Source organism: Suncus etruscus, chromosome 14, assembly GCF_024139225.1.
Source record: "Suncus etruscus isolate mSunEtr1 chromosome 14, mSunEtr1.pri.cur, whole genome shotgun sequence".
NCBI lineage: Eukaryota > Metazoa > Chordata > Mammalia > Eulipotyphla > Soricidae > Suncus > Suncus etruscus.
In genome coordinates, this window is record NC_064861.1 from 63223812 (window position 1) to 63233299 (window position 9488).

Genomic DNA, 9488 nt, shown 5'->3' on the forward strand with positions numbered 1-9488 from the left:
CTTCAGGGGTTACTCCTGGCACATCACTCAGAAATTGTTTCTGGCAGGCTCGGGTGACCGTATGGGATGTCAGGATTCGAACCACCGTGCAAGGCATGCAAAGCAAACACCTTACCTCTATGCTATCTCTCCGGCCCCAGAAACCATATGGGACACTGAGTGTTGGACCCAGGTCAGCATGTGCAAGGCAAGTGCCTTGCCTGCTGTGCCATTTCTCTAGCCCCTGGGGGAGTTGGGTGTTGGTTTTTTGTTTGTTTTTTGGGGGGATTCACACCTGGCGGTGCTCAGGGTTACTCCTGGCTATGCACTCAGAAATCGATTCATGCAGGCACCAGGGACCATTAGGGATGCCAGGATTCGAACCACCGTCCATCTTGAATCAGCTGAGTGCAAGGCAAATGCCCTACCACTGTGCTATCTTTCTGGCCCCTGGGGGAGTTTTTTTTGTTTTGTTTTGTTTTTTGTGTGTATGTGTTTTTGTTTTTTGGCTTTTTGGGTCACGCCCGGCAGCGCTCAGGGGTTCCTCCTGGCTCTAGCTCAGAAATCGCCCCTGGCAGGCACAGGGGACCATATGGGATGCCAGGATTTGAACCACCATCCTTCTGCATCAAAGGCATGCTATCTCTCCGGCCCTATGGGGGAGTTTTTCAAATAAAGAAGGTGTGTGCATATGTGTTTATGTAGAGGGGTGTGTGTGTTGCTGCAGGAAATATGTGAGGTGTGTGGTCACTGCCAAGCTATATCCATTGCCTAGCAAAATCTGTTTTATTTGGTTGGGGTTTTTTGGGGAAAAGAGGGCAAATAAGGGTTTTCTGTGTTGTGGGGGATTTTTTTGTTTGTTTGTTTTGGTGTTTGGGTCACACCTGGCTCTACACTCAAAAATCCCTCCTGGCAGGCTTGGAGGACCATATGAGATGCAGGATTCAAACTGGGGTCTGTCCTGTGTTGGCCACATGCATTCAAGGCAAACGCCCTACCACTGTGCTATCGTTATGGCCCCCTCGATTTGTTTTTGAGCCACTCACAATTTTTTTTTTTTTTTTTGGTTTTTGGGCCACACCCAGCGGTGCTCAGGGGTTACTCCTGGCTGTCTGCTCAGAAATAGCTCCTGGCAGGCACGGGGGACCATATGGGACACCGGGATTCGAACCAACTACCTTAGGTCCTGGATCGGCTGCTTGCAAGGCAAACACCAATGTGCTATCTCTCCGGGCCCGCCACTCACAATTAATTGTACTCAGGAACTATTCCAGGATTGGTCCTGAGTAGCCAGATGGATAGTCCAGTGTGTAAGCAAGTGTAAGGCACTTGCCTTGCACATGGCTACCCTGGGTTCGAACTCTGGCACCCTCGGTGATCCCTGCGCACAAAGTCAGGAGTCAACCCTGAGCATCACCAAACAAAACAAAACAAAAAGACTCAATCTAAGTGTGTGGGTCCCTAATTCTGAATCGGCCTGTTTTTCTCCCTTGTGAGTGACTGGGCTACCCAGAGAGCATAGACATGGTGAACCCGACTAAGAAAGACCCTGACTCTGAGCCCCAGATGCACTCTGGGGAGTTCTGTGCCAGGGACTGACAAGCGGTCAACACTGGGTGGCGCTGATGAGCCAGTGGAGCCGGCCTTAGGCGCTGGAAAGGAGCACCCCAGAATCCAAGGAGGGTCTTGGAGGGCATTTGTGGGGCCGGTCGCGGGGATCCGAGCACGGAGCTGAACCGATTCCATGTGTGCCTGCCAACAGGGAACCCTTCCACCACCGGCACGGGGACCCTCCTGCTGACACTTGTGGATGTCAACGACCATGGCCCGGTGCCCGAGCCCCGCCACATCACCGTCTGCAACCAGAGCCCCACACCGCAGGTGCTGAACATCACCGACAAGGACCTGGCGCCACACACCGCCCCCTTCCAGGCACGGCTCACCCACGACGCCGATGTCTTCTGGAACGCCGAGGTCAACGAGAAAGGTACCGGGTCTGTGGAGCATGGGCCACTGGCTGTCCTCACCTTGGCCTTAAAAGGCTCGTATATTCCACTCTGGTCCACCTGCCAGCACAGATGGAGAAAATGAGGCCTGGGGCAGGTGGTTGTGATTGTTCACGTCCCACAGAGAGCCTAGGGACTCAGCCATGTGGAGACAACTTAACACAAGCACCCTAGACTCTCACCCATACTGACTACGCCAGGCTTTGAGTTCCACCCTTGCTGGTCTTTTTTTCCCTTCTTAATAGTCCCATGGCTGCTGTGCTCAATGATTTTTTTTTTTTTTGGGCCACACCCGGCAGTGCTCAGGGGTAACTCCTGGCTGTTTGCTCAGAAATAGCTCCTGGCAGGCACGGGGAACCATATGGGACACCGGGATTCGAACCAACCACCTTTAGTCCTGGATCGGCTGCTTGCAAGGCAAACGCCGCTGTGCTATCTCTCCGGGCCCTCAATGATTTCTTTTGTTTGTTTGTTTTTATTTTGGGACCATACCCAGTGGTACTTAAGGGTTTCTCCAGGCTTTGTTTGAGGGATTATGCATATGGGATGCTGGCATTCCATAGGGTAAGCCACATAAAGACAAGCACCCTAACCCTTTATTATTTTTTTTTTCCCTTTTTATGTAAAGCAAAATCTTTTGTGTTTGTTTGGTTGGTTTTGGTTTTGGGTCACACCCTGCAGGGATCAGGGTTTACTCCTGGCTCTGTGCTCAGAAATCACTCCTGGTTGGCTCGGGGGACCATATGGGATGTCAGAATTCGAACCACCATCTGTCCTGGATCGGCTGCGTGCAAGGCAAACACCCTACCACTGTGCTATTACTCCAGCCCCATGCAAAATCATTTTTATTGATTAGCGCCTAGAACAATTTCTTTTTTTTTTTTTTTAATTTTTTTTCGGGCCACACTCGTTTGATGCTCAGGGGTTACTCATGGCTAAGCGCTCAGAAATTGCCCCTGACTTGGGAGACCATATGGGATGCCGGGGGATCAAACCGCGGTCCTTCCTTGGCTAGTGCTTGCAAGGCAGACATCTTATCTCTAGCACCACCTCTCCGGCCCCTCCTCCTGGAACAATTTCTGAGCACAGAGCCAGGAGTAACCCCTGTCTGGGTGTAGCCTAAAACTAAACAAAATTTACTTGAGGGGAGAGAAAGAGAGGAATATCTGAAGAGAAAACAGGCTTCTCTAAACAAAGTGGCAAAAGGTGAAAGAAAAAAGATCGAGTTCTAGGGAGAATACATCTTGTTTGGTTGGGTTTTTTTTTGGAGGGGGGGAGGCACACCCGGTGATGCTCAGGGGTTACTCTTTGCTCTGTGCTCAAACATTACTCCTAGGGGCCAGAGCGGTAACACAGCAATAGCGCATTTGCCTTGTGCATGGCCAACCTAGGACGAACCCAGGTTAGATCCCCGGCATCCCATATGGTCCCCCAAGCCTGCCAGGAGCAATTTCTTTTTTTGTTTTTGTTTTTGTTTTTGGGCCACACCCGGCGTTGCTCAGGGGTTACTCCTGGCTGTCTGCTCAGAAATAGCTCCTGGCAGGCACAGAGGACCATATGGGACACCGGGATTCGAACCAACCGTCTTAGGTCCTGGATCGGCTGCTTGCAAGGCAAACTCTGCTGTGCTATCTCTCCGGCCCCAAGCTTCTTTTTAATTTAAATTTTTTCTTTCTTTTTTTTTTTTTTTTTTTTTTTTTTTGGTTTTTGGGTCGCACCTGGCAGCGCTCAGGGTTTACTCTTGGCTTTATTCTCAGAAATCGCCCCTGGCAGGCTTGGGGGACCATATGGGATGCTGGAATTCGAACCACTGTCCTTCTGCATGGAAGGCAGACGCCTTATCTCCATGCTATCTCGCAGGCCCCTAATTTAAACTCTTACCCCACAATGACCCTTTCCACAATGATTCAACTGTTGGTACCTGACCCAGGTACGTAATTGGGCTCTTTTTTTCCCCATGCCCAGCCCAGCTGCCTCTTTCGGGCCTGTGACCATCTGTCTTCCGCAGGAGATGCCGTCGCTTTGTCCCTGAAGAAATTCCTGAAGCAGGACATGTACGATGTCCACCTTGCCTTATCTGACCACGGCAACAGGGAGCAACTGACAGTGATCAGGGCCACTGTGTGTGACTGTCACGGCCATGTGGAAAACTGCCCCGATCACTGGAAGGGAGGCTTCCTCCTGCCCGTCCTGGGGGCCGTCCTGGCCCTGCTTCGTGAGTACTGATAACCCCTTCCTATGCCAGCTCCAGGGCCATCTGTTCCTTGAACCCTTCTTCCCAAGAAGGAGCAATACCTGTGCTGGAGTGAAGTTGGGAGGCCACACCCTGTTCTCTCAACAGGCAGTCGGGTCTCCCTAGGAGCCAGGGTGCTAACAGTTGAGCAGAGGGTCTGAAGTTGGGGCGCTCCATCTCTGACCTAGCCTTGCTTGCCCTCCCTAGTCCTCCTGCTGGTGCTGCTCCTGCTGGTGCGACGTAAGCGGAAGGTCAAGGAACCCCTCCTGCTGCCTGAGGATGACACTCGCGACAATGTCTTCTACTATGGCGAAGAAGGGGGTGGCGAGGAGGACCAGGTTCGCGGCTATAGCTGGGGAGGGGCTGGGCCCATGTACTCAATTTACCTTGTACACAGCCAACCTGGGTTCCATTTCTGACACCATATATGTTTCCCCTGAGTACTACTGGGAATACCTCCTAAACCTAAAACAAAATCCAGAAATCTCATATATCATCTTGGACCATGAGACCAGCTGTTGGGACATTGGGCTGTGCTGTGCACCATCTCCTCCTCACTTCTCTCCCCTCCACCTGCCCACAGGACTATGACATCACTCAGCTGCACCGGGGCCTGGAGGCACGGCAGGAAGTGGTTCTCCGCAATGATGTAGCACCCACCTTCATCCCTACACCGATGTACCGGCCTCGTCCAGCCAACCCTGATGAGATCGGCAACTTCATCATCGAGGTGAGGTGGTCCCAGGTGGCAAGCATGGCTGGCCTGCCTGGCTCCAGCCCAGACCTTAGCTCCACCAGCAAATCACCATGATTCTGGATCTGCTGGCCTTGCTTACTTGTCCATAAGACCCCTGGGCAGGGTTGGATAGAGAACCAGCGGGATGAGCCTGTGCTTTGCATGTGTGCGGGGAGGACTGGTTTTGAACCCTAGCACTCAATGTTCCCTAAGCACAAAGCTAGTAGTAACTCCTGACCATTGGATATGGGGCCCTCTCTAAAAACCAAAAACCTATACTTGAAGAGAGGTTAAGAATAGGTTGGAGCAAAAAAAAAAAAAAAAAAAAAAGACAAAAGAGGGGCCCGGAGAGATAGCACAGCGGCGTTTACCTTGCAAGCAGCCGATCCAGGACCAAAGGTGGTTGGTTCGAATCCCAGTGTCCCATATGGTCCCCCATGCCTGCCAGGAGCTATTTCTGAGCAGACAGCCAGGAGTAACCCCTGAGCACCGCCAGGTGTGACCCAAAAACCAAAAAAAAAAAAAAAGAAGAATAGGTTGGGGGGTACAGACCAATAGCACTGCAGGTATGGCAGTTGCCTTGCACATGGCTGACCCAATATTTTTTTGTTTTTTTGTTTTGTTTTTTGTTTTTGTTTTTGTTTTGTTTTTTAGTTTTTTGGGGTCATACCCGGCAGCACTCAGGGGTTACTCCTGGCTCTACGCTCAGAAATCACTTCTGGCAGGCTCGGAGGACCATATGGGATGCCGGGATTTGAACCACCGTCCTTCTGCATGCAAGGCAAATGCCTTACCTCCATGCTATCTCTCAGGCCCCTGACCCGGGTTTGATCCTTAGCATCCCATCTGGTCCCCCGAACTTGCCAGGAGTAATTCCTGAGTACCACTCGGTGTGCTCCTGCCCAAAAAAAGAATAGGTCAGGGAGGGATCAGAGAGATAGAAAAGTGGGTAGGGCATCTATCTGCCTTTCACGCAGCTATCCTGGATTCAATCCCTGGTGTCCCATATGGTTTCCTGAGCCTACCAGGAGTAATTTCTGAGTGAAAAGCAGGAATAACCTGAGCACCAATATGTGTAGCCTGTCCCAAAAATAAAACAAAAATATTACAAACAAAGGGAATAGGTCATGTAGGGAGTCAGAGTAATACTATGCAGTGGTCCTCAAACTATGGCCGGAGGGCCACATATTGTATTTGTATCTGTTTTGTTTCTTCATTGCAAAATAAGATATATGCAGTGTGCATAAAATTCGTTCATAAGTTTTGTTTTTACTATAGTCAGACCCTCCAATTGTCTGAAGGACAGTGAACTGGCCCCCTGTTTAAAAAGTTTGAGGACCCCTGCTACTGGGTAGGGCTTTTGTCATACACTTGGCCAACATGGGTTTGATCCCCGACACCCCATAAGGTCCCCCGAGCCTGCCAAGAATAACCCCGACATCATAAAGTGTGATCCCAAAATAAAAGAGTAGGTTGTGTGAGAGGGTATGAGAGATAGTGGGTGGGGCATGTGTCCTGCTTCCTGTGTGTTTTATTCTGATATCATGTATGGTCCTGTGAGCTCAGAGCCAGGAGTAAACCCTGATTAGAGCCAGGTATGGCCCCAAACTCCCCTTCTTTGCCCCGAAAAGAAAGAAAGGGGGAGGAAATAAATAGTTAACTGTTATCCATGGGCATCTTGTCAGCAACTCTCACTAGTGACATTTTGGGGGAGTCAAAAGCTTACATTTTGGGGACCAGAGAGATAGGACAGTGGTTAGGGTGTTTGCCTTGCATGCAGCTAACATGGTTTTGATCCCCAGTATCCTATATGATGCTCAGAGCCTGCCAGGAGTGATCCTTGAGTGCAGAGCCAGGAGTAAGTCCCGAGCACAGCGGTTGTGGCCCCAAAATAAGCTTAAAGATTTTTTGTTTCGTTTTTTGTTCTTGGGTCACACCCGGCAGTGCTCAGGGGTTACTCCTGGCTCTACGCTCAGAAATCACTCCTGGCAGGCTCAGGGGACCATATGGGACGCTGGAATTCAAACCATTGACCTTCTGCATGAGAGGCAAATGCCTTACCTCCATGCTATCTCTCCGGCCCCCAAAATAAGCTTAAAAAATTAAGTTACACTTGGCTTTCCACCTGTAGTATGGAGGTCAGCATCTCCCGTCTCATTCTGGGGCCCATTGTCTCCCCTCAACTTTGCAAACCTGAGATGGTGGAGCAGGAAGCAATGTTGCAGGTCTGAGCTGGCTCACCTGTGTGCACCTGGGGCTCCTGGGCCCCCACCCTGTCCCCACAGAATCTGAAGGCAGCCAACACGGACCCCACAGCCCCGCCCTACGACTCCCTGCTCGTGTTCGACTATGAGGGCAGTGGCTCAGACGCCGCATCCCTCAGCTCCCTCACCTCATCGGCCTCAGACCAGGACCAGGACTACGACTACCTGAACGAGTGGGGCAGCCGCTTCCGGAAGTTGGCAGACATGTACGGGGGTGGCCAGGACGACTAGGCCCCGTCCAGCCTGGGACTCAGGCTGTTGAAAAATAGCCCCGTCAGCCTGAGCACAGCGAAGCAGGGAGGCCAGAGCCTTTAGCCTCTCTGGTGGATGAGGCTGAGCCTCTCAGCGCCAGCTCTGCAGGTCCCCTGGGCTGCCCCAAAAGCATGTTTCTGGGGGCCTCCCACTTGCCAGGACACTCTGGGATTTTGGGCCCACCAGTGTGGACTAGCTTTCTGAGTGGACTCATCTCGTTAGGGAAAGGCCTCTCATCTCTGTCTAATTTTTATTTTTTAATGCGGTTTTCAGAAATGTAGAGGCCGGCCCTCGTGGGCCCAGGCACCTGTTTGGAAGGATTTCTGCATTTTTATACCCAACGCGTCTAGCTTGCCCTTTATTTTTTATTTCCCCCCTGAGCTGTAATGACAATCGTGTACTAGGACATTTTTTTTTAATTAAAGGAACATTTCCCAGAGATGCCAGGGTGTCAATTCTTCTTGTATAGCAGCTGCTCAATTGAAGTTTGAGTCACAGACCAAATACCTCACCACTTGAGAATGTACAATTCTGGGGCTGGAGAGATAATACAGCAGGTAGGGCATTTAATTTGTACATGGCCATCCTGTGTTCAAACCCCGGCATCCCGATATCCTGAACACGACCAGAAGGGATTCCTGGGCATAGAGCCAGGAATAACCCTTGAGTATCAATGGGGATGGCCCCAAAACAAATAAAAAACAGAAAACAAACATACAATTCTGTAAGGACCACACAGAGTAGGGAGTGCAATCACACACACGAACAAACAAACACAAACACACACACACACACACACACACACACACACACACACACACACACACACGCTCAGCTTGCCCTGCTACTTGAGTTATATCCCAGTTTGGGTAGTGAATTTTGCCCCCTGCCTGCCTTCTCCAGCTTCTCTCCATCGGGGAGAGCAACTCAGTTTGGGTCAGAGCCAGATGTGAGCTTCACTCTCCACCAGCTGAGTGCCCAAGTGCTCTGCCCAAGTCTGTCCCAGGAACAAGAGTGCCTCTGAGCTGTCGCTCTGCCTGACCACACATGGGCAGGCTCTGTTCTGCTACATCCTAGCATAGCCTGTAGCCTACCCTTGCCTCAAACTCTTCCAAGAAACAAGGAAATTTCTGTATATTTTGTCTAGGTAGTGCACCTGTGGTGTTCAGAGGCTGCAGGAGGGGGTGGTTGGCAACTCCTGGTGGTGCTTGACACCATCAGGGATCAAACCCAAGCCTCCTGCATGCAGAGCATGTGCTCTGTCCTGTGACGACCACCTCAGCCCATAAAAACAGGAAGGTTTTATGGGTTGAAATGACTGAATCCACAGGCTTTTCCAGCTCCTGAAACTGCTGCCTCTTTGCTTCTGCTGGTTGGGATCCAGCTATGCTCCCTTTAGTTACTTCACAAATCAGAGAATGGGCAAAGGTGCCCAGGATGGGATGAAACGGAGGTGCCCTTGACCATGCAGGGCACAGTGGGGCTACCGGTGAGAGTCTGTCTGTGTCTTGGTTGAAGGGAACTTTAACTTTTGGAGGGGATCGCTCCTGGCTTGGGGGACCATATGGGACACTGGGGATCAAACCAAGGTTCATCCTGGATCAGCCATGTGTAAGGCAAACACCCTATCACTGTGCTATCGCTCCAGCCAATAACATTTTCTTTGCAAGGAAATCTCTCCAACCACATAATGATTCCAGATTTAAAGGGGAGGGGGTGTATGGGCTTGGGTCACACTCAGCAGTGTTAAGGGACCATATTTAGTGCCAGAAATCAAACAGGGTTGATGTAAGACAAGCAAGCACCTTAACCCTCCCTACTATTTCTCAGGTCCTCTCCTTTGCTTTTGTTGTTGATTCAAAGACAGATCTCACACGGCCCAATTTTTGGTTTCAGTCTCTCGGGGTAGGTGATCCCCATCTGATTCCAATGCTTGCACTCTTAGCCATGGTACTCACCAAGGTTTACACTATTTTGATTGTGGTTCTCAATGAGAGTTGGAAATGTGCACTGAAGAG

At 50.7% G+C, this 9488-nt stretch overlaps 1 protein-coding gene across 1 annotated transcript in view; it reads left to right on the forward strand.

The window, feature by feature from the left end:
* CDH3 (cadherin 3) overlaps window positions 1-7909 on the forward strand; it is a 47251-nt gene extending 39342 nt beyond the window's left edge. Inside the window, exons 12-16 of the mRNA XM_049786490.1 lie at window positions 1742-1966; window positions 3994-4200; window positions 4426-4556; window positions 4802-4948; window positions 7240-7909. Coding sequence (XP_049642447.1) covers window positions 1742-1966; window positions 3994-4200; window positions 4426-4556; window positions 4802-4948; window positions 7240-7449 — 920 coding nt within the window. The 3' untranslated portion in view covers window positions 7450-7909. The remainder of the gene's footprint in view (window positions 1-1741; window positions 1967-3993; window positions 4201-4425; window positions 4557-4801; window positions 4949-7239) is intronic.
* The last annotated feature ends 1579 nt before the right edge of the window (window positions 7910-9488 follow it).